Below are 25861 nucleotides of genomic sequence, written 5' to 3' on the forward strand. Positions count from 1 at the left end.
AGATTCTGAAAATGACATTAGTTTTTCTCCAAGAGGTCTGCTTATCAAATATGACATATGTCATATAAATGTATACATGTGTGCATATTGTATTATACATGTAAAGACTGCCAATCAAAAGCTAAAGGTACAAAGATAAATACCAAGAAGCCTTGACTACTAATAAAACAGAAGTATTTTCATTGAGTTGTTGATGAATCTACATTTTTGTGATTTCCTTGCAATGAGATGTGCAAAAGATTATATTGTACATTGAATAGTATCATTGAAAAATGCAACAATTAAAGTACGGTAAATATTTATCTTCTTCCTTGGCTGTAGCATGAGCTGTTATCTTCTCCTTACCCTAGCAATAAACTGCAAGTTTCACATCACTGGGAGCTGTGTCCCCATCATTACATTAGTGCTGAAGAACAGTACATCCGTCAGCCTGGCTGACAGATTTTAGAAAAATCTCACTCTAGCTTACAGTATGTTAAAAGATACTGTAAGAACAGCAAGGAAAAAGGCCAAAAAATGTTAATAAAAATTAAATATAAATATGTATGTATATATTCCGAAAGTCCATAGCATTTAACCCCTACAGTGGCAGGTTAATTTTTACCATGTCATACCTTACAGAGCAGGTTTTTTAAATGAGACAACAATGCAATTTAATCTCGCAAGTATTTGAAAGTACTGTACTACTTTGGCAGTTGGTATTATGGCAGGAAAATCTCCGAGGGCTTGCTGAGGTAAGTATGCAGTAAAAACCCGAAAGATTTCAGATGACAGCTCAGTGCTCTGCACATTTCAGCACTAGAGCTGTCCACGGAAATCTTCCGGGGTTTAACTGCATGGTCAGTGCAGCAAGCCCCAGAGATTCGTCGAGGGTGCCACTAAAGCAGTTAAAGTATTGTGCCAAATACCAAAGAACACCAGTCTTATGAATTCCATACCTTAAAGGGTCATGGACATTTGGTGGTAGGAAAAGGACCTATACAATATTAAGGGGGTATGTTTATTGCAAATTTCAAGTCACTATGTAATTTTTCACCAGACCCTAACAATTTGATTAAATACATTCACTTATGAACAAATACATCGGAATGATACAGAATTGCTTATGTTAATAATTTTAGCCCATGTAAACTAAATGAGTGCTTGGAAGATTCTGTTTGACATAAAAAATATATTTCTCTAATTCATTATGAAAATCCACAGCAGCCAATTTAATAGTCAATTACAATCCCATCTTTCTTCACCATTCACAAACAAATTGCAACCAGTTAGAGGAACTGACACATCATAAGTAGAATAGCACTAACTGCATTACAGAGTTTGGAATCATAAGAGATTAAAAGAATGTTGACTTGATTATATTTCTCAGTTACTTCCTAATGGATTATATATCCAAACAAATCACAACCCAATCAGGTAATTATTTAGTATTCATCACTCCTCCCAAACTTAGAATTCCATATGTAGTCACAGAAAGAAATGCTAGATTCATATGATACATATTGTAACTAGAGATGAGCGAGCACCAAAATGCTCGGGTGCTCGTTACTCAGGACAAAATTTTCGCAATGCTCGAGGGTTTGTTTCGAGTAACGAACCCCATTGAAGTCAATGGGCGACCCGAGCATTTTTGTATATCGCCGATGCTCGCTAAGGTTTTCATTTGTGAAAATCTGGGCAATTCAAGAAAGTGATGGGAACGACACAGCAACGGATAGGGCAGGCGAGGGGCTACATGTTGGGTTGCATCTCAAGTTCACAGGTCCCACTATTAAGCCACAATAGCGGCAAGAGTGCCCCCCCCCCCCGCACTGTCAGCGTAAAAATCGTTCTCCTCTGCCATAGCTGTAACAACTGTGGCAGAGAAGAACGATGTTTGCCCATTGAATTCACTGGAGCCAGCAATACAGCAGGTTCCACTGAAAGCAATGGGCTGCCGGCGAGCGCGGGATGAATTGTCGGGAAGGGCTTAAATATATAAGCCCTTCCCTGCAATTCATCCAGAAATGTGTTACAATAAAAATATATACCGGCGTATAAGGCGACGGGGCGTATAAGACGACCCCCCAACTGTCACCTTATACGCCGGCAATACAGCGGAGCAAAGAATAAAAATCATTACTCACTTCTTCTGACGTTCTGCGGTGCTCCTGCAGGCTGTCGCTCCCTCCTGGTTCCTGGCAGAGCATTGCTTTCTGCACGCAGGGCTTGAAATCCCCGCCTCCAGAAACACAGCCAATCACAGCCATTCAATGACATCATTGTCATTGGCTGTGATTGGCTGAAGGCACGTGTGTTTCTGGAGGCGGGGATTTAAAGCCCTTCGTAGAGAAAGCAATGCTCTGCCGGGAACCAGAAGGGAGCGACAGCCTGCAGGAGCACCGCAGAACGTCAGAAGAAGTGAGTAATGATTTTTATTCTTTGCTCCACTATATTGCCGGCGTATAAGGTGACAGTTGGGGGGTCATCTTATACGCCCCGTCGCCTTATACGCCGGTATATATTTTTATTGTAACACATTTCTGGATGAATTGCAGGGAAGGGCTTATATATTTAAGCCCTTCCCGAAAATTCATCCTGCGATCGCCGGCAGCCCATTGCTTTCAATGGAGGTGGCTGTATTGCTGGCATATAGAGAAGAGAACAGAAATCGCAGATCGCACATAGGTGCAATCTGCGATTTCTATGGCCTAAGGCCTTAGGGTGCCTACCCACTAGCGTTTTTTTTCCCTGCGAAATTTGCAGCATTTTTTTCTCTGCAGGGGTCTATGGGACTTGTAATGTTAAAATTGCGATCGCGCAAAATCGCGATTTCGCGGTAAATTGCGATTTTGCGCGATCGCGATTTTAACATTACAAGTCCCATAGACCACTGCAGAGAAAAAAATGCTGCGAATTTCGCAGGGAAAAAAAACGCTAGTGGGTAGGCACCCTTAGTCAGACAGGCGTTTTTTCGTGCGATTTGCGGATCGCATGATGGATGCGCATCCGCAAATCGCGTGACCGGTGCCCGAAAATCGCCCGAAAATCTGCTCCTAGCCGTGTTTCATTAGAAACGGGCTGGAGCTGTCCGAAAGCAATGCGCTGTGGGCGAGTTTGGGATGAATTGTCGGGAAGGGCTTAAATATATAAGCCCTTCCCTGCAATTCATCCAGAAAAGTGTTAAAATAAAATATATATACATACTCACCTGCCCCGGCAGCCGGCCTGCAGTGGGTGTGAAGGGGGTGTGAGTCAGACCTGCCCCCTGATTGGCTCAGCGCTGAGGCAGGTCTGACTCACACCCCCTTCACACCCACTGCAGGCCGGCTGCGCGGAACTCCGGCTGCCGGGAGCAGGTGAGTATGTATATATATTTTATTTTAACACTTTTCTGGATAAATTGCAGGGAAGGGCTTATATATTTAAGCCCTTCCCGACAATTCATAGCAGCTCCGGCATCAACAGCACTTTCCCTCCTCTATGTCAGAATGCATCTGTGGCGAGCCGCGGGAGGGGCAGATTTTAATACTCGGGTGACACCTAATCTCGCCAGCCACTCACTGCAGGGGGGTGGTATAGGGCTTGAACGTCGCAGGGGGAAGCTGTAATGCCTTCCGTGTCTTTCTATTGGCCAGAAAAGCGTGCAAATTTCTCAGGGAAGAAAATGAAAGTGACTCGAACACCGCGTGGTACTCGTCACGAGTAACGAGCATCTCGAACACCCTAATAGTCGAACGAGTATGCTCGCTCATCTCTAATTGTAACCTATTTAAAACACAGCGGCTTACACATGTTTTGGTGCATTTGACTCCAAAATAGTATCAAATCTGCTGTGTGATATATTTATTAATCATTTGAACCATAGTTTAGAGCCAATTTAAGGCTATAATCTGCTTTGCTTTGGAGAAGAGGGGTAAAATGAGAGTTTGGCTTATTTTTTTGGCTAGGATTTAGATACATTTATGAAATATGACATTTCTTTAAAAAAATCGCAAACTAAGTCACAGATGAGAAGAAAATGGAATAAGCATTCCAAACAGAGCCCCGCATAAAAAAGTGATGACATTTCAGCTAGTGTGAAAGTTAATGGCAGTGATATATGGTGCGATAGATTTGTCAAATAGGGTACAAACAGTCCTAAATTTGTAGCAATATATGTCAATAAGTTTGCCTGGCTTTATCTTAAGCATTGACTAAAATGATCGCACTTTTGATAAATGTGTGTCAATGAAAATATGAGCTATGCATATAAGCCAACCAGAGGTTGGGGGGTGGGGGTGGGGGGTGATCGGACCAGCTGTGACTGATGAATCATGTTTCTGGAAATAATCCGTCACAGAGGTTTTGCAGCATTGTGGCAGCTTGGCAGTGATACAAACAAAATGGCCAGATGGATGAACCTTCCTAGAACTTTACTGATAAGCTTTGCAACAAACAGTAACAGTCTATATTCAGCGGTAACATCAATACATGTGGCCCCTAGTCTAGCAGCAACAGCGTATGGCAAATGGCTTGGTCTGCTTGGCATTTGCTCTGCTTTGCTTGGTCTTGATCTTCAGGCTTCCTCTCACAGTCAGGCTCCCCAGTTGTGCACTTCCGACTGAACCTCAGGCTCTTTCAAAAGTGGACGTCGAAGAAAGTGGACGTTTTAAGAAAGCCACCACTAAGCTCAACTACACAGGAAACAGCATGCAAAATACTTAGTCATACAGCTGTAGAAAGCATTAACTTGACACAATGCGTCATGATTACATAACTACAATGCTGTAAACTGAGTCATGTTAAATATCAGCTATTCCCTAAGCTGGTGTGTGTGTACTGTACCGATTTGTGCAAGAAGAAGAATGCAGCTCTGTTCTTACTGCAGTGACCACGCTGGATATTGCAGGCCAAGATGCTATTGAAATAAATGGGAACCCATTTGCCTGCAATACCAAGCCTGGCCACTGCACTAAGAACAAAGCTGTCTGCTTCCTGCAGATATCAGTTCAGTGCAAAAGCACTATAGTCCAGCAAACAGTGTCCTGGGTAAAAAACCCTCAACTTAGGATACGCCATCACTAGCTTACTACCGGACACCCCCTTTAAAGATTGCTACATATGTTATTCTCAAAGCGACATTGCAAGAACTGAGTAATAAACTTTATAATAAACCTCAAAATAGCCATCAATAAAGATATATCTGCATCAGCTAGATTATATAGTGTAAACATGTATATGAAGACAATCTGCACATCTATTATTAAAAGGTCTTCCCTCCATCTTTCCTTACAAATATGTAACTGCAGTAGACCAAATTTGGTGATTGAATGACTGTGAATTCCCTCTATTTGTGAAATGCATAATCACATGATTTGCTTCATTTGGGCAACAAAGAACATTTTGGAGTTCACAGGTTCTCAGTTATTCTCAAAAGTTTGTTTCCTGTAGCTGATCAGAACTCCATCAACATTTGTGATGTCACTGTACAAAGAAGAAGAGTTCACAGTCCATCACAGTGCTTACCAACTACCACCATCTAAGGCCAGTATCACATAAGCCTATGCGCATTTGCATGCACCTCATGCAACTTTGTGGCACAGTGAGCGGGACTTCTTTAGTGTATATCAGCATATTTTTTCTGTACATTTTCCGCCCAGCGGCCATGTTCATTTGCGAGCGGCAAATGGATTGAAATGGCTAAATCATCTAATGAGTTTCAGATGTGTTCTTTTTTATGCTTATTCTTGCATATTGCGTATGCATTTGCACACTTGCCTTTGACTTCTTTGGAGACCTCTGGTGCTCAAATGCGCTAAGAAGTGGAGCATGTTATGTTTTTACTTTGCGCAATCTCAATGCACAAAATACGAACAAACCCATTGAGATCAATTATTCTATTCTCCGTGTATCGCGCACGTTTTATTTTGCACATGCGAATATGACCATGTGATTCCGGCCCACGTGTTGTAAAGCTCAACAATGAATGAAGCTTATCCAAGAATTCTGACCTATATACAAGACCTACATTAGCTCTTAGGCATTGAGTCATCACGGAGATCTTTCGTTCTATCTGCACTGCGCTATTCTCAGAACCGCAATGTCTCTGTGGCAATTTAATGCTATTCACTGACTGACTCTTTCTTATAAAATAAGAAAAAGACATTTCTGTGATATATATTTTTTTTACAGTCATAACAACAATGTCCTACAGAAAGGAAAATACTTATCCCAAGGAGATAAAACATCAAGTGCCAACATAGGAGTAATATTTCCATTTCATGCATTAGATCCGTCTGCTGTAGAATAAAAATCCATCTAAAACATTTGCACAAACAAAATTCATCATAGCGTGCTGCAAAAATAAAGAATACAAAATTACAGGCTTCCAAAAAAATCATATTATACCTCAAAAATGGAGAACAGAGGGCAAAGTAACCCAGTTGTATGGGTATTGATTCCTATGATAAGAGCAATAGGAGAACAATGGTGGGCTGACACAGTTTTTCCTTGACTGGAATTTTTCACGCATTAAGAAGCCTTGAGAAGTCACTCACAATAATTCTTAAGAGATTGAAAAGGAAGGGATTGAAAAGAGAGGATCATATTTGCTGTTTTAAGTGAGATGATAACTGCTGGATGACAGCAATAAAATCTCAAGAAGACTCTTTTTTTTAGATAAAGAATGGGAAGTAAAAAACTTTATGGCTTTCATATGATTGCAGTGTACAGCTCCCCACAGTATGGAAAATAACATTCTGAAGCATGAAGGAAAAATGCAATATCCCTGTCTCAGGCTGAAACCTATTTTCCATTATAAAGGTTTTCTTCATTATAGGGTTTGTCAAGTGTCTGAGAAACACAGTCGAAGGTTTACTTTTTAAGAACAGTATACAGTATAATATAGTCGATAGCTTTCACTCAGTTCTCGGTTTAACATTTAAGTTATATAAAATCTACCATAAGATCTTTTTTCAGGTAACTGTATGTATGTTTATATACTGTACATAAATTTACAACTAACTCATATCTACTTTTTTATATATATGTATATAAAATTGTATTGCCTTGCTAATATATATATATATATATATATGTATGTGTGTGTGTGTCAAGGAAGTGGGGTCCGGGTACTGAAAGTCCCTGAAACTGCCCGTAACCCGCGTGCCTACCTACTTGCCCCCCTGGGCTAATTCCAAGGGCGACAACTGGGCAACAGTGCCTAGACTCTCTAGGGATGAGGGGCGAGGGGTCAGACTACAAGCAAACACTGAGACAAACAAACACAGAGACTGGTCAAGTAATCCAGGCCGGCAACAAGAGGGTATGCAGTACAAGGGGTCAGTCAAAGCCGAAGTCGGCGTCCAAGCAAGTAAGTCAAACAAGGAATCCAAGGAAAGCGAGTGCAGCAGAAGACCTAAAGGCCCATTTACACGAGCAGATAATCGCTCAAAGATTGCTCAGACGACAGTTTGAGCGACAGCTTTGAGTGATTATTTTGCATAAAAAATAATTGGTATTCAAGTAGCTTCTCAGCTACTTAAATGCCATTTATGTACATACATAATGAAGCCTGAGGCTATTAGCTGCGCTCAGATCCTTTCTTCTCCATGGGGGAAGCAATGCTATCAGCACTCCCCCGTGGAGAACGATTGATAAAACTGGTCTCTAAAATCAAGTGAGCTTGATTTTAACGATCAGCGAAAGGTGCCCGAAATGCGGGTGCCCCGCGCTCATCTACACGCACCGATTATTGCTAAAACGATCGCCAATGAGCGAAGTTTTAGCGATAATCGTCCAGTGTAAATGGGCCTTTACATACACTGGCAATCTATGCATGCAACTGATCAGCCTAAATGCTGTTAGAACTCCGGCCCCAGCAGCTGATTGGGGCGGAGAGTCTGACAGCGGCAGGGGCAAATCAGAAGAAGCCAGGAGATCCAGCCCTTGGCGCCACTATAGACAGGAAGGGATGGAGAGCGCGGGGACGCGGTGCAGCACGGAACCCGGCGCGTCCCTGACAACCCAGCTTCCTCGGCACCTGCCCCCTGAGCACAGGAGCGTGCACCCGGAGCCTGCAACCAGGGTAACGGTGGCCAGGGGAGGTCACTAGGACTTGGGCTCCCCTGCGTCTCACCCCCGCAGCCTGAGTGGCAGGACCGTCAGTGCGGGCACGGAAACCCCGCGCACTGTCGGTCCTGACAATATATATATATATATATATATATATATATATATATATAGTGGCGAGGCAGTACACAGAATGGCCTGCAGAGGGCTGTAAAACAGGCGCTCTATGTGCTAATCAGTAGGGACAGCTGTATGGGTGTGTCTGCACTAGATAAAACCTCCAGACACACTGAGCCACATGGCTGCTGCTGGAGCTACTCCCTGGGAGAGAAGCTGGGACGAGGCTGAAGGCCTGAGGTCTGTGGTAGACCAGGCTGTGGTACAGCCACGAGTCTGACAGGGAAGGATGCCCCTAGACTGACACCCTGGTTAGGTATGCTGTTGGGCATTGTTGTGACATGTAGCTGTGCCACTAATAGGAAAGGAGAGGGGTAAAGCAAACCTAATGGTATCAGAGGTTTTGGTCCCAATTAAATGTCAAGAGACCAAAAAGCCTTAGAAAGGGCTGTGAAAAGTGAATGACCTTTGGAGGTGCTACCAATCAGGAGAACCGACTAAAGGTGGGCAAAACAGATGTGTGAAAAACTATAGACAGGTATGACTCTCCAGAAAAGATAGTGGGACAGTAGGATGTATTAGCCAACTTCTCTTTTATGAAGTTTATTAAAAATCACCATAGGATATGCGTTTTGGGGTGAGCCTCTTCTTTAGTCACGCTGGCTGGAACATCACCCTAGAACTAAGGGATATGGATCCCATAGGTGCTGGTGGTACTAGTGATGATAGGAGAAGTGGAAGATGTATATATTATATATTTATATATTGCAATTACCAGATGGGCTTTGTACTAGTTATACATATGTACATCATAGTATAAAACTTGTGACAGTGGAGCTACTTTTGTGTATCTACACCCCTTAAGCACTACAGAAATGAGCTGCCATTCAGTGGATATGAAAAGTCTACACATCACTGTGAAAATGCCAGGTTTTTGTCATGTTAAAAAATCCAACAAAGATAAATCATTTCAGATTTATTTCCACCTTCCATGTGACCCGTTATCCGTACAATTCCATTGGAAAGCAAACTGAAATCCTTAAGGCCTCATGTCCACGGGGAAAATCGGGCCCGCTACGGATTCTCCATGTAGAATCTGCAGCGGGTCCCTCCTGCCCCGCGGACATGAGCGCTGAAAATAACAATAAATGAGAATAAACTCACCTCCCATCCGCTCCGTTTCTTCTCTTCGCGGCGGCGTCATCTTCTCTCGTCGCGGCCGGATCTTCATTCTTCGGCTCGGCGGATGTGCATGATGACGTTGGTGACGTGCCCCGAGCATGCGCCGGGCCGAAGCAAAATGATCCGGCCGCGACTGAGAGAAGATGGCGCGGCGCCGAAGAGAAGAACCGGAGCGTGTAAGTAAAATATGATTTTTGTGTCCCGCGGATCCGGACGGCTTCCATAGGCTTCAATAGAAGCCCGCGGGAGCCGTCCCCGCGGGAGACCCGCATGAAAATGGAGCATGGTCCAGATTTTTTCATGCTCCATTTTTTTTTAAATCACTTTTATTGACGATCCGCGGGTATTTATCTACCCGCGGGTGGTCAATGCATCCCTATGGGGTGCGGATCCGCGCGCGGGAGAAGAGTTAAAATCCGCTGCGGATTTTAATTCTTCTTTTGCCCGTGGACATGAGCCCTTAAGAGTGGAAAAATAAAAATAACAAAACTAGAATAATGTGGTTGCATAAGTGTGAACACCCTCTTATATTTGGGGATGCGGTTGTGTTCAGAATTAGCCAATCACATTTAAACTCATCTTTTATAGAAATCAGTACACTGCTGCCATCATTCAAAGTTATTCGGATCCATCCTATATAAAGTTCAGTTGTTCTATTAGAATTTTCTAAACATTTTCTTAGTGCATTTTCCAGCAAAAGTCCTAAAGTGCTTACAACAAATCAAAGGTATCTGGTGAATTTCATCAAGAGGTGGAGTAAATTTGACACAACAGTGACATTACCAAGAACTGGATGCCCATCAAAAATTGATAAAAAGACCAGAAGAGAATTGGTCCAGAGGGCTGCCAAGAGGCCTACAGCAATATTAACCCCTTAATGACTCGGCCTCGTTTTTTTTTCGTTTTCGTTTTTTCCTCTCTCCTTTAAAAAAATCGTTACTCCTTTATTTATCCATCAACATCACTGCATGAGGGCTTGTTTTTTTACGGGACGAGTTGTAGTTTTCAATGGCCCTATTTAAGGTACCATATAATTTACTGAAAAAATTTTTAAAAATTCTAAGTGGAGTAAAATGAAAAAAAAAAAAAATGACACTCCACCATCTTTCAGTGCGCCTTGTGTCTACGACGCACAAACTACAACAAAAACGACGGGGATATTTTACGTGCAGCATGGACCTTCTCGGTGCATTGATGTCCTATCTTTTGTAGGTGCAAGTATTTTGCGCCTGTAAAAGATTGACATGTGAACACTACATAGGGAACTATTGATTCTATCAGAAACGCTTTTTTTGCACTGATAGGCACGTGAAAAAACGCTCGTCTGACTTCGCCCTGAAGGTGGAAATAAATCTGAAATGATTCATCTTTGTCAAATATTTTAACATGACAAAGACCTGGCATTTTAACAGGGGTGTATAGACTTTATGTCTATTGTATGCAACGTAGTTTTCCAGAAATTTCTATGAAACTCAGCTTATTAAAGAAGTCATATAAAATAAAAATAAATGTAGAAAAAAAAAACCTGAAAGTGACTTAAAGTGGTTGCATCAGGATCACAAGTTATTCTCTATCTGTGAAGTCTAAAATCTTTTCGCGACCCAAAAATTTTGAAGTGGAGCAAGTTAAAGAAGTTGTGCCAAGTTATAAAAAGATCCCCTATGCATGCAGGTTGCTGCTTCATTCACTTCAGTCAAGCACTAGAACTCTGTAACCTCCAGTGTTGTCACTGAAAAGAGTGGTACTGTGCCCACATGACCTCCACTCCATTCATCTGGGGACCAACTGAACGCCGTTCTCAGGATCGGTGGAAGTCTGACCTCTAGGACCCCCACTAATCCTACTTATAGGGAATAACTTTATAACCTGGCACAACCTTTTGAGTCATTTAGTCAACATTGACATTATTAGTAATTGCTATAACTCATTAAAAAGCACATATATTCAGTATTGGTATATATAAGCAATTATGTATGGAGATACCTATAAAGTTATACAATATTTTCAAGCAGTGGTAACTATGAATGACTTATTCTAATATCCAAATAGAAGTGTTACATAAAATGAAACAAGTGTATATCATGCTTTACTAGCAGTTGCGGTTCCATGACTCTCTGTAACCCATATATTCCACTACAATTCACAGAGTAATTGCTTTTATTGCCTTTGTGGCCTACCGCAACTTTATTTTAATGACTTGTCGGGATCTCAGAAAAGAGATACCCCTCGTCGAAATTAGACATGCGGACATGGTTGTTCTTGCATCCTCGAAGCAAGTATAACTACTATAACTACATCCAAAAGAGTGTATTCGAAAGCAAATTAGAGAGCAGAACAGGGCACAAAGATTGCTTGTCTTAATCAATGCTGGGAAAAAGATTTAAAATGCTGACTGGACTATCTTGATCTCTCCAAACATGGGTCGAACTAAAGAATTTTTGCAGTGAGGGCTTTTGCCTAATAATTCAAGCAAATCTGGCGTTTTTTCTAGTATTTATAGGGCTTTGGTGATTAAGTCGTTAAGTTTTTATCAGTTATTATCTGTTCAATATAACTTTACAAAGATGAACAGGATTCTTCATATTCAATGCCATTGTTCATTTTACCTTGAAGCTATTATATCTCACAGTACAATACACTGAAAATGGTGTAGATGATATGGATACATGCATAGATACATACTGCATAGCCTCTGTGAAGAGATATCTTGTTCTAGTTACTGTGGGGAACCTATTAGAATTTGATAAATGAGTGGACTGTGTATCTTACTTGTTATCTGAAATACAACACAATTATATTTCGCAAAGCTGCAACAACCAGAGGTTTAGGTATCATGGCCTGATTAAACAAGCTAAGTTTGATTTTAAGTGGGAACACTGTGGCGTACTGGCATAAACTCCATATGCAGAGAGAGGACAAAGACTTGCTTAAATTATAGGGTACGCTGACACGATAAAAATATATATCTCAGATGTTTTAGTAGCCCATAAGTAATATAAGCTAAAACACAGTGGGCTTTATTGATCTAGAAACAATGTCCTTGTTGCCAATAGCAACCAATCTAAGCTAAGTTTTCATTTCATAAAGTTCTCTGCAAAGGAAAACGTTGTGATGCAATTGGTTGCTAAATCCAATTAAATCCAGACGATAATTATAATCATATTTTGTATTTATGTTGTATTTAAAAAAATGTTTCTAACCTCAGATATTCCAGAACTAGTGTTGAGCAAATCAAAACAGTCAAACCCTGTTTCGGGTTGAACTTGGTTAAACCAAATCTGGCACAGTTTATCCCGGCCGAACCTGCTATAATTCTTCTTCTTCCGTTTTCCTTCTTTTAAAAAGAAAGAAGAAAGAAAAAAAGAAGGAAAAAGAAAAAGAAAGAAGGAGGAAAAGGATGAAGAAAAAGAAGAAGAAGAGGGGGAAATAGAAGAAGAAGGAAAAATATGGAAAAATGAAAAGTATAGAAAAGTGAAATAAGGGGAAAAAAACTTTTTTTTCCTCTTTAGCTTTCCCTTAAAACAGCTCAAAAGTACTAACATACAGTCCTAGGTGACCTGTAAGTGTTATACTAGGCTTTTATGGCTCCTAGATAGTGTTTTACATTAGTTTTATGGGTATTGGTGAAGTTACGGTTCATTTGGAACTAATTCGGACTGAGCTGAATTTTATGCGGTATTTCAGCAAATCCGCTAAACCAAACATTTTTTAAAAGTTTGCTTATCACTATCCAGGACAAATGTCAAATAGTGCCATTTCCTATTTCTATTTTGTGTCCAACTTAGTTATTGTTCCACCTGCTTAGTCCTGCTTCCCTCTGATCCACTGGGTATCTGGAAGGATCCCTGGTGTGGTGAACGGCTGCTTTTGAAGTTGCTGCATTTTGTACCGTGTTAGCCAGTAGAGCAAAATGTGATTGTTCCCAGCAAGAGAAACCAAGTAATCTTGTAGATATGATACCTTTTAATGGCTAACAAAAATACATGATGTGATAGCGAGCTTGTGAATGTTCCGGGCTCTTCGTCAGGCTAAAATGGAACAGATCTGAAGAGGCATGGATATTTATACACACTTATAACATACATACTTATGACAAGGCACAGACATGGATGTGATTGGTTTGCACTTAAAGGGAATACTGCAACAGAAAACAAACTTTTTTGTCTAGGGATTGATAACGGAGTGAAAGTTTTATGGTCCCTGAATTACTGTTGGGGGGTCATTAGGCCAGGAATGCTACAAGAGGTACACAAACATTTTTAACTAGACACTGATAAGGGATTATAAGTTTATGGTCCCTGAATTACTGTTGATGGGGGTTTTCACCAGGCCAGCAGTCTTATCTGTGCAATAAATGTCTCACACCTCCCATTCACGCATAAATCCTGGGGAATAATTTAACCCAGTATTCAGCGTGTGAAAAGTTATCAATTTATATTCCCAAATTCTTCTATGGTTTTGCGACTTGAAACCACCCTTCAATATCAAAACTCTCATATCTCCTATGTCATGCCCATGGTTAGAAAAGTGCTCGGCCACAGGTAATTCTCTCTTTCTGTGATTAATTGTGTGGTGATGAGACCTCATCCTCGCTTTCAGTCTTTGCCCTGTTTCTCCGACATAAAGGCCCCCAACAGGACATTTACTGCACATGATCAGGTACACAACATTGGACGTGGAACATGTGAATGTCCCCGGGATCTTATAGTCCTGCTGTGTGTTGGGGATCCGTATCCTGTCCGCAGTCAGTATATGTGAGCAGGTCTTGCAACTCCTTATATTACAGGGATAAGTTCCTTTTTGTGTGTCAGAGGGTAATGCACTCTTGATTATAAAGTTCCTCAAGTTAGGAGGTTGCCTGTAACACAGAAGAGGATGGTCTGGGAATATGGTTTTCAGATGGTCATCCTTGTTTACGGTATGGTGGAGTTTCTTTGCGGTTTTCCTTAGTACCTCTAGTTGCGGATTTTAGGTCCCTACTAGAGGCACATGATTGTGTCTTTCCTTCTCCTTGTATTGCAGTAGTTGATTCCTGGGTATCCTGATGGCTCTGGTGCTTTGATCATCAATTGAGGTGGGATGGTAGCCCTGGTTTAAAAATGTCCTTTTAAGATGGTATAAATGTTCCTCTCTGTCTGTTGGGTTGGAACAGATCCGGTTGTATCTGATGGCCTTGCTGTAGACGATAGACTTTTTGATGTGTTTAGGATGGGAACTGTCTCATCTCAAATATGTGGGCTGATCAATCGGTTTTCGGTATAGGGATGTCTGTATTGAGTTGTTTGAAATCTTTATGATGGTGTCCAAAAAGTTGATTTCGGTAAACGAGTAGCTTAATGTCAGGTTTATGATGGGGTGGAATACATTGAATCTCTCATGGAATTTTATTAATTCTTGTTCAGTGTGGGTCCAGATGATCATGATGTCATCAATGTAGCGAAAATAAGCCAATGGTTTGCTGCGGCAGGAGGCCAGAAAGTCACTCTCCAGTTTTGCCATAAAAAGTTTGGCATATTGTAGTGCCATTTTACTGCCCATGGCAGTTCTGGTGAGTTGCAGGAATATCTCTTTGCCGAAGGAGAAATAATTGTGTGTGAGGATGAATCTTGTGAGTTGTAGCACTACGTCAGAGGCGACCCCATTGGCTTCAAGGTGTGCCTGGCAAGCAGTCAGTCCATCTTCGTGTGGGATGTTGGAATACAAGGATTCGACATCCGTAGTGGCCAGAATGGCACCATTGGGGAGGGGACCTATGGTTGACAGTTTGTTCAGTAGGTCCGTGGTGTCTTGCAAGTAGCTGGTTGTGTTTCTCACCAGTGGTTTGAGGATGCCTTCCACCCATCCTGAGATTCCTTCAGTGAGGGTTGCTCCACCTGAGGTAATCGGCCTCCCTGGGTTGCCAGCTTTGTGTAGTTTTGGAAGCATTAGGACTATAAGATCCCAGGGACATTCATATGGTCCATGTCCAATGTTGTGTACCTGATCATGTGCAGTAAATGTCCTGTTGGGGGCCTTTATGTCGGAGAAACAGGGCAAAAACTGAAAGCCAGGATGAGATTGCATCGCCACACCATTAATCACAGAAAGAGAAAATTACCTGTGGCCAAGCACTTTTCTAACCATGGACATAGGAGATATGAGAATTTTGAGATTGAAGGGTGGTTTCAAGTCGCAAAACCATAGAAGAATTTGGGAATATAAATTGATAACAACTTTTGACATGCTGAATACTGGGTTAAATTATTCCCCAGGATTTATGCGTGAATGGGAGGTGTGAGACATTTATTGCACAGATAAGACTGCTGGCCTGGTGAAAACCCCCATCAACAGTAATTCCGGGACCATAAACTTTCAATCCCTTATAAGTGTCTAGTTAAAAATGTTTTTGTACCTCTTGTAGCATTCCTGGCCTGACGACCCCCCCAACAGTAATTCAGGGACCATAAAACTTTTACTCCGTTATCAATCCCTAGACAAAAAAGTTTGTTTTCTGTTGCAGTATTCTTTTTAAGTGCAAACCAATCACATCCATGTCTGTGCCTTGTCATAAGTATGTATGTTATAAGTGTGTATAAATATTCATGCCTCTTCAGATCTATTCAATTTTTAGCCTGACGACGAGCCCGAGAGGTTCGCAAGCTTGTGTGACAATGATGTGGACCAGACACTGAAATGCTCTTCAGTAGAAACAACAGGTTGTGGTATTCTAGCATTACTCCTGACATATCTGGGGATAAAAACACTTCTAAAATAAGTGTAAATACAAAGAAATGTTTCTAGTTATGGACTGAATTTAGCCAAAAGCAATAGTTTTGTGGAACAACTCCTTTTAAGAATGTTTTGAATATCAATTTATTTTTTAGGGCACTGAAGATTTAGAATGTGTATGAGGCAGAAAGATCTACTTATTGAAAATGTCCTTGAACATACAGTACTAACATTTTCAGTACATTACTAATCTAGAGTTATGGTTGCCCCAATATTCCCTTAGCTCTCTTCCCTATATCTGATAAAGAGTATAGGATTGAAGAAACTGCAGAGACTTGTGGCACAAACAAGAAGTATTTGGAATAGAGTGCATAAACTTCTGCTGTAGAGTGGGATGATGAGAATATGTTTCCGAATGATAGCAGTTTAAAACGGACGAGTGCAACGATTGTGATATGATTTTTCTTAACCCCTTCAGGACATGGCCATTTTTTGTTTTTTAATTTTTGTTTTCTCCTCTCCACTTTTAAAAACCATAACTTTTCCGGCAATGCCGCAGTCTAAGGGCTTGTTTTATTTCAGGATAAGTTTTATTTGTCAATGGTACTAGTTAGTGAATTACATAATATACTGGAAAATCATTTTGAAATTCCCAAGTGGAATGAAAAGGGAAAAAAAAGCATTTTTTTCTTTTGTAACATATGCAAGGCTTTTGATCATGTCCCCTACTTCCCTTCTTTCCTCCAGACTATACAAATTAAGTTCTCTTTCCTGATAAGTTTTGTTTTTCACATCTGCCACCATTTTTGTAGCCCGTCGTTGGACTTGTTCTATTTTAACAATGCCTTTCTGTAGATGAGGTCTCCAGAACTGGGCACAGTATTCCAGATGTGCTGCTTGCATATTTTTGCATTATATATTATTGTTATTTTATGGGCTACACAAACTGACATTTTCACATGTTTTCTGAGATAAATAAAGTAAGCTAGTGAGTTAGAGGAAATACATTTTGAGGCCTTAGTCAGACGGGCGTTTTTTGCCGCGATTTGCGCATGCGCATGCGTCCGGCGATTTTAACCATTGCTTTACAATGGTATCGGACACATGAGCGCTTTTTATGCGCTCGTCCGATAAATTATAGAACAGAAATCGCAGATCGCACCTATGTGCGATCTGCGATTCCTGTTCTCTTCTCTATATGCGCTCAATGGGGCCGGCGGCAGCAGCGCTGACCCCATTGAGAACATATAGAAGACAAATCATTCTTCTCTGCCACAGCTGTAACAGCTGTGGCAGAGAAGAACGATGTTTGCCCATTGAATTCAATGGAGCGGCAATACAGCCGCCTCCATTGAAAGCAATGGGCTGCCAGCGTGCGCGGGATGAATTGTCGGGAAGGGCTTAAATATATAAGCCCTTCCCTGCAATTCATCGTAAAATGTGTTAAAATAAAAAAAAATTGTATACTCACCTTTCCGCTGCAGCCGGAGTCCAGCCGCGGCCGCTGTCAGTTCTCCTGAACTGCTTCTCGGCACTATTCAGCCGGCGGGGCTTTAAAATCCCTGCCTGCTGAATGATCTGCCTCTGATTGGTCACAGCCCTGACCAATCAGAGGCAGGTTTCACTCACACACCCATTCATGAATTCATGAATGGGTGAGTGACTGCTGCCTCTCAGCGCTGAGCCAATCAGGGGCAGGTCTGACTCACATCCATTCATGAATTCATGAATGGGTGTGAGTGAGACATGCCTCTGATTGGCTCAGCGCTGAGCCAATCAGGGGGCAGGTCTGACTCACACCCCCTTCACACCCACTGCAGGACGACCGCGCGGAGCTCCGGCTGTCGGGAGAAGGTAAGTATATATATATATTTTATTTTTACACATTTTAGGATGAATTGCAGGGAAGGGCTTATATATTTAAGCCCTTCCCGACAATTCATCCCGGGCTCGCCCGCAGCGCATTGCTTTAAATGGAGCCGGCTCTATTGCCGTCTCCATTGAATGCAATGCGCTGGCCAGCTCCGGCCCGTTTCTAATGAAACGCGGCTAGGAGCAGATTTTCGGGTGATTTGCGGGCGACTTGCGCGCACCGGTCACGCGATTTGCGGATGCGCATCCGTCATGCGATCCGCAAATCGCGTGAAAAAACGCCCGTGTGACTAAGGCCTTAGCGGGGGCCCAAAAAGTTTTGTGAATATTTAGCATTAACTAAAGTATAAGATTAAAGAGTGGATATGGCGATGGTTTAGGTTGGCTTCGGCGCAAAATTTGTATAAAGAAAATTGAGGTGAAATATTAGCAGTTCCGAACCTAAGCAGATCTTCCACTTGGATAAAGAGGTTTGCTGTCCTTTTCAATGGGAGAAGAGCTAAATGTAAATCTTAAAGGGGTTTTCCATAATTAGGAATGCAACAACAGTACCAGCTGTCCACAGTAATTTTGCAGTTTAATTCAGTTCACTTCAATAAAGCAGAGTTGGAATACCAGACATGGACAGCGTGACACTGTTTCTGCAAGAAAGTATCTGTTCTTTTAGTTCTACACACAACCGGGTCAGATTCTGGATGTGGGATCTCACACCGGAATCCGGCCCTGTGCCCAGGTGGTGACCCTGCATACCTGCCATTTCTTGTCAAGTGCAGGCGGCCTTCTGTACTGGCATGGTCTGGCTGGTAAGCCATCAGACATGTGCAGCACAAATTTTCCTACGCCGTCGCTAGACAATGACGCAGGTCCTGTGACCTGTTCGCAATGTTAAGCCATTGGTTGATAGCTTCCATTGACCTCAATGGAAGCTATCCGTGTGGAGCCCGCAAAAAGATAGAACATGGTGTAATTTTTCCTCTGCAAATGGAAAATCGCATTTGATTTCCCTTTGTGCGCAGGAAAAAGTGCTTTTTGATAGCACGTTATAAAAGATCCTTGCTGCTAAACCCGGGGGCGGACGCCCGCCCTGGATTCTGTAATTCAAATCCGGATGTGTGCAGCCGGCCTTCAAGTTCTCTTTTGTATAAATGAATCTAATATACATAATCCTTCATTGAGGTAATGTACGATATTGATATGTCCACATGAGACAAAATTGCGGCAGATTTTACTGCAAATTGGCTGTGAAATTCACCATATGCATTACAAAGGGTACATTCCTGGCAAACAAGCACGCAATATAAAGGGATATATATGAAGCGAATCTTCATGAACTGTTCATTTTCACATTTGTTTATTATGAATATATCTTTGTGTGTAATAAATAAATAAGTAGACAAAGTGCAATATTCTCTGTCATGCTGTGACCAAGACATTGGAAGTTTTTGCTGCACGCAAGTCTCTTTACTGTAAACCAACATTAGAAATACTCTGGCTATTTTGATGGAAAACTTTATTTCAAAGAAAGATGCTCAAATGCAGAAGTTGTGTTACAAATTTATCTGAAGAGCAAAAATACTCCTCTCTGCATTCCTTAGGAGATTTTTTTTATCCAAGTATGCGATTTGCAGTAATTTAGATTAACAATACAAAGGCATACTTGATGTTAAAAATTGGCTATTTAAGAAGGGAAAATCCCTGTAACATCCAACATAAATAGTGAATTTAGGGAATTCTAGAACATTTTTACATCATACACTGAACATAAAGCTGTGATATTGTGCAACTCATTGAAAATATGTATAAAAGTCACATACTGTAGATGACTGTGGCCTACTTAAATAAATTCAAAGAAAACAGTTGCCACAGTTGTTTGCACATAGCAACCAATCAGATAACAGCTCTCATTTTGCAACTTGCATAAGTAATGCTATCTTTTCTGCCACCACTCAATAATAATGCCCCCAAATACCCCCATACAGTAATAATGTTTAAAAATAACTTTTTTTGCCTAGAAACAGTAATAATGCTGCCTTATTCCTCTACACAGTAATAATGTTGCCTTTCATGGCTCCACAGAGTAAAAGGGAGCCTTTTCTGCCTCTGTCCCATATAATAATAATGCCCACTTGTTATGCCTCAAAAAGTTGGAATGACCTCTTATATGCTGCTCTTTTTTATTATTATTTATTTTTTATTTTTTTATTTTTTTTTTACATTTTTTTATTTTTGCACCCCATTTGCCCACCAATCACAGTTTTGGAGCTTTGATTCTTCCTTCCATCACATAAGCACTGAGGTCAGAGAATGGTCACAGCGGTCACGTGAGGCCTGATCTGTGATTGTGCTAACTGGAAGAAGGTGGGATCAGAGCACTGAAGGGAGTGAGAAGGATGAGTGGAGTGTTCCTATTCTCATTTTTTATAGCCTAAGTTACATCCCTGCTGCATTTAGCCATAGAAATATGCATGAGTGTAAATTAGCTTATACTGGTGTCAATGACACTTGCACAGGCACTATTGCAACCTCAACTGCCTCCATTGCACCCCCATAAACAGCAGTGTTTTCCTTGTCTAATACAATCCTTATTTATGTATGTGCATAGATATATATCATTCCCCCATCCCTGTAGGCTCCCCAACCATTCTCATGTCTGAGGTCTCTGAGAGGAGGGCAAGGAGACAGGGCCAGGAAGAGCGGCTTATCACTATTCCCATACAGAAGAAGCTACAGTACAGGGGAAGTAACAATTGTATTTGGCAGCAGCTAATTATCATTTGCGGTGATGTTGTCCTCATGCCATTGTGGTAAACTCTCCATCTGGAAGAAGGTGCAGACTGCGCTGTACTTCTCCTCTGCCATCTGTGCTTACTGCCCAATGGGCTGCCTCCTGGTCAACGAACAAGCTCCTTACTTATTAGTTGGCTGTGACACAGTTCAGTATTATGCTCAGTCGCATGTGCAGAAGTACGCATGAGGATGTTTTGGTAGTGCCGATTCGCTTATGCAGGCATCAATAACACTTGTACAGGTGTTAATACGACCTCTGCTCAGAAGACACAATAATTCTTTCGGCATATTCCAAATAAGCTTGTTCTACCAGTAGTGTCAAAACACATCCTATAGCTGACAATTATAATTATATTAACAGTAACCAGTATCTGTCGGAATTGTCATGGCACCAGAACATGCATTTAGAGTGTTAGATTTCAATTGCATGGCAGAGAATGTAAAAGGTCACTGTTAATACGGGCTGAGATAAATAACAATGGGATAGCAAGAGAGAGAATACAAAACAATGCTTATCTACAAGGTAATTCTAGCAATTACGTTCAAATTTACCACTGTTAAACTGTACTTACGTTAGCTTGAACCATGACAAAGTATTGTTTCTTTTCTTCATAATTCAACCTCCGACGTAATACCACTGCTCCAGACAAAGTTAGTGGGATGTCAAAAGTTTGGTTGGACATCTGAAAGAGATAAAAATATTCTGTATTTTATCATGGGTTTAATTAAAGGACCCTTGACAATGGAACACAAGAGCAAAACTGATCACCTCCCTACTCCCATAGATTCTACTGCCAAACCATACTCCGAAAAAGAGATACTGGCTGGCCCCCAAGTAGATCAGAGAATAGGTTGCTCTTGCACATATTCCAACTGAAGACATCAAAGCTTATAGTGTCATTTACAAAAACATAACCCAGTATGAACTAACAGATGAACATCTTCAAGGTGCTTCACCTTGCCAAGGATACAGACTCTTCATACCATTAAAGTATGTTCAACCATTTATTAAAGATGTATAAAAAGCAGTGCATTTCTCTTTATACATATTTAATAAATGGTTGAACATACTTTGATGCTATGAAGAGTCTGCATCCTTCGCAGGGTGAAGTGCCTTGAAGAGGTTCATCTTCTAGTTCATACTGGCTTATCTTGATGTGATGGAACAGTAGCTTAGAACCTGGCCAGCACAACCTCAGTCTTAGATGCTATGGAAACCTTTGTGCATGAAAAATCAATACACACATATCTTATCAAATCCCCGGACAAAAGAAACCTTGCACTAATCTGGTGTTTTGGGGGGAGTTGCATTTAACTTTCCTTCTTGTACTTTTAGAAAACCTCATATGTCCTTTTCAAAAGCTTCATATCTGCTTTACAAAGTGTCCTACATTCAGATTTCTGGCTCAGGAAGGCATTCCTGGTACTGATCAGCTGTTCTCTTCTCATGAACAAGCAGAACACAAGCTCAGCTCCTTCTATCTTCCCCACTTTCCTTGCCTCTTTAGCATAACCGCATCCACTCAATGCAGCACAGCTATTAGATGTCTTACCCAATCTTCCTTTTTCTGAGTAGCTGCTGGTCGTCGTCCTCTACACAAATCTAACTACATTGGCTTGTTACCCAAAACACTGAAGTAGAATTGTATTGACATCCACTGCAGTCCCTCCAGATCATTCCCTTCCCTCTCTTCCCTTGTCATCCAGAACATTAAAGTACTATTGTTTTGGTACTCAGCAGTCAGTCCAAATCTTGCCATCTGCCTTGTCATTCAGAACCCTGTAGTACTATTGTATTCATAAACTCTGCTGTCTGTCCTGATCATCCCCTTTTCCCCATTCCCTGTCATCTGGCAGTCTATAGTACTATTCTAATTGTTATTCTCTGCAGTGCTTTCTTCCCCAAATGGTCATCCGTCACTTGCAATTCAGTTGTATTATCATCATTAGTGCTTCGTAACACATCCTCATTTCCTCTGCTCCCCTGTCTTTTCACCTTGTGCATTCTCAGTGAAAAAGTAGAGAATGCTCGTTCATGAAACAGAATCAGGCTAGAGGAGGAGAGAAACAATAGATTTAGCTAAAATGTACAGGGGGTGGACAAAAATATGGAAGAACTGTACGAAATGTATGGGATTTTAATCATTAGCACTGAGCTGCCCTTTTGACCCCTGCTTGGCTGAGAGCTTTTCCACCAAATTTGTGTTTACTTCACCTCTTGCCCTGCTCTGGGTGGTTTTAGGAGCCAGCTGGTAACAGCAGCTGAGTGGCTCAAACCCCTGACCAATGGAACCGTGTTGCTTGGGCAGTCTGGCAACATCTGTGTGTCTTATTACCTCCACTTAAGTTACATTGGATTCTAAATCATATTTCAATAAGACATGTGGAGACCGATTTTAAGGCATGCATTTCGTATGGTGTTTTCATATTTTTGTCCAGCCCCTCCAAGTCCTCCAGCTTGCAGTCTACCGGGTTGACAGCCAGCACAGAATACAAAGGATTAAAACATTTTAATTAAAAAACAATTGCAAAAAGTCTTTATTTGCAAAAACACTGATTACAAAAGCGCAATGGTGTCCATAGTCTTTAAGTGCTTCAAGAGTTTTGTCTTTAAGCACAAAATAATAATTTGAGTTGGTAGATATTCTCCTTACCTTTCTTTATATCCAGACACATGGCACACTCGTTAGTTTTTGTCTTCTCTACATCTTTAAAAATGACTACTTTCATGGATTGATGCCACTTCAAGCCAATAACTGCCTCTTTGCCATTTTTTGACTAAGCACTGCGGATATTTAATTACCATGCATATGTACATATAATATAATAGACTTCAATGTTTGTAGCTGGAATACGTGATATAACTAGCTACTGATATAAGAATCAAGTACCACACTGCTTTAGTTCATTTTTAGCAATAATTGGCATTACCACCGCTACAAATCGTACGCATTGTTTGAAAACAGGTTTTACCATCTTTTTTTAGCATCTAAAGGTTTTATTTTAGAATTATCAACCATTGCTGATACAATTATACAGAGGTGTGCATAGACTACATAGAACTGAGGGGGCCCGGCCTGAGTACATCACATTCCCCTGGCTGTTGGGTGGTAAGAACCTTTGCAGAACTTCCCTCTGTAATGCAAGCAAACTGGGTGAGGAATCGATGTGAGGGTCACTGACAGTGTGCAGAGGGCAACAGACATCAGGTCCCCTCTCTTCTGTGTACTTCATTAGTAATAATTAATTATTTCGGCATTGTTTGACTATAAAATTAAATTTTTGTGAAAAACTACCATATATACATTAACACAAATTACTAGCAAGATAAGGTGTTATAAAAAAGGTGTCAAATGAACCAATTTACATTGAAGCGTCACTTTTCCAGAACAAAAAAACCCATTACATTGTAAATAGTTCTTCACTTCACCACTTATATTTGCTCAAAAGAAAATTAGGCTTTGTCACAACAACCGTGGCAGGATAAATGCTGGTTCTAATATTATAATTATATGTCATCTAAAAACAGGTAATACATTCTATCTCCTGTTGTTTGTTTCAAGTATGTAATTTTCTGTTCGAAACAACACGTGGCGTTTTATTCTTCCAAAATATTACCCATTTATAGCTTATTTCATATCAGTTGCATTCTTCCAAAATAAATATTGGAAATGCTTCCGGTCTCCAGAATATAGATGACTTTTACATAAGCTATTACATGGGTAAAATGCCAGAATGATTTAATATGGGCACCTTTAAGAGATACCTAACTGATAGATGTGCTGTAAAGTAAAATATACAAATGCAAATAAACAAAAATGAGTCATATACAATTCATAGACTAAAGAAAAAAATCCAAAAACTATAACAAATTGTGCAGAACATTATCTTCTGCTTAAAGAGGTCGTCCAGTTGTAAACTATTGATGGCCTATCCTTAGTATAGGTCACCAATAGTAAATTGGTGGAGGTGCACTATCTGGGATCTCCTCTGATAAGCTGTTTTCTGGGGTGGTATGCTCATGTACTGAGCAGATTTCTGCAGGAAGCAGGCAGTTATGTTCTCACTGCAGTGACCAAGCTTGGTATTACAGAGTCCCCACTCACTTTAAGGGCTCATGTCCACGGGCAAAATGTGATTTAAAATCCGCAGCGGATCTCCCGCGCGCGGATCCGCACCCCATAGGGATGCATTGACCACCCGCGGGTAGATAAATACCCGCGGATCGTCAATAAAAGGCATTTAAAAAAAAATGGAGCATGAAAAAATCTGGACCATGCTCCATTTTTGTGCGGGTCTCCCGCGGGGACGGCTCCCGCGGGCTTCTATTGAAGCCTATGGAAGCCGTCCGGATCCGCGGGAGACCAAAAATAGGAATTTAAAAGAATTACTCACCCGGAGCGGACCGGGAAGCTCTTCTCTTCCTCACGGCCGCATCTCCCTTGCTTCGGCTCGGCGGATGTGCCCGGCGCATGCGCGCGGCACGTCGACGACGTGCCGGCGACGTGCCGCCGGCGTAAGGAATTCATCCGCCGGCCGAAAGAGAAGATCCGGCCGCGAGGAAGAGCAGAGCTTCGCCGCCCGCTACGGATAGGTAAATGCTTTTAAATTCTTATTTTCAGCGCTCATGTCCGTGGGGCAGGAGGGACCCGCTGCAGATTCTCCATGTAGAATCCGTAGCGGGCCCGATTTTCCCCGTGGACATGAGGCCTAATGGGAGCTGTGTCCGTAATGCCAGGTGACTGCAGTGGGAATGGAGCTATCTACTTCCTCTAGAAATCAGCTCAGTACCCAAGAACATTGGCCTAGTGAATAGCTGATCAAAGGGGGTCCCAGGCAGCAAGCCCCTGCTGATCTACTACTGGTGGCCTAATCTGCAGATAGGCAATCAATAGTTTATAACTGGACAATTCCTTTAAGGCTGCTTTCCAATGGAGGTAATAAGGGCACATTATGCTGTCCATATTACAGTTGCACTACACATTTATTTTATTGTTTCTGTTTTGTTTTTTCAGTGCTGGTGTGTGGCTTGTTTTTGTTTAGATGCATTTTTTTCACAGCACAAACAGTAGTTATTCATCTTCAATGACGCTTGTGTATAGTAATATTACAAAGTACAGTAGTATTCCTAAAACGTGTCATTTTCCAAACCCTGTGTAATATC

The 25861-nt window shown here is 41.3% G+C and overlaps 1 protein-coding gene across 1 annotated transcript in view; it reads right to left on the reverse strand.

The window, feature by feature from the left end:
- Positions 1-25861, reverse strand: part of PCDH15 (protocadherin related 15) — a 1187477-nt gene that overhangs the window by 915373 nt on the left and 246243 nt on the right. Inside the window, exon 7 of the mRNA XM_066601652.1 lies at positions 21270-21380. Within this exon, the coding sequence (XP_066457749.1) occupies positions 21270-21380 (111 nt within the window). The remainder of the gene's footprint in view (positions 1-21269; positions 21381-25861) is intronic.

Source organism: Eleutherodactylus coqui, chromosome 4 (assembly GCF_035609145.1).
Source record: "Eleutherodactylus coqui strain aEleCoq1 chromosome 4, aEleCoq1.hap1, whole genome shotgun sequence".
Taxonomy (NCBI): Eukaryota; Metazoa; Chordata; class Amphibia; order Anura; family Eleutherodactylidae; genus Eleutherodactylus; species Eleutherodactylus coqui.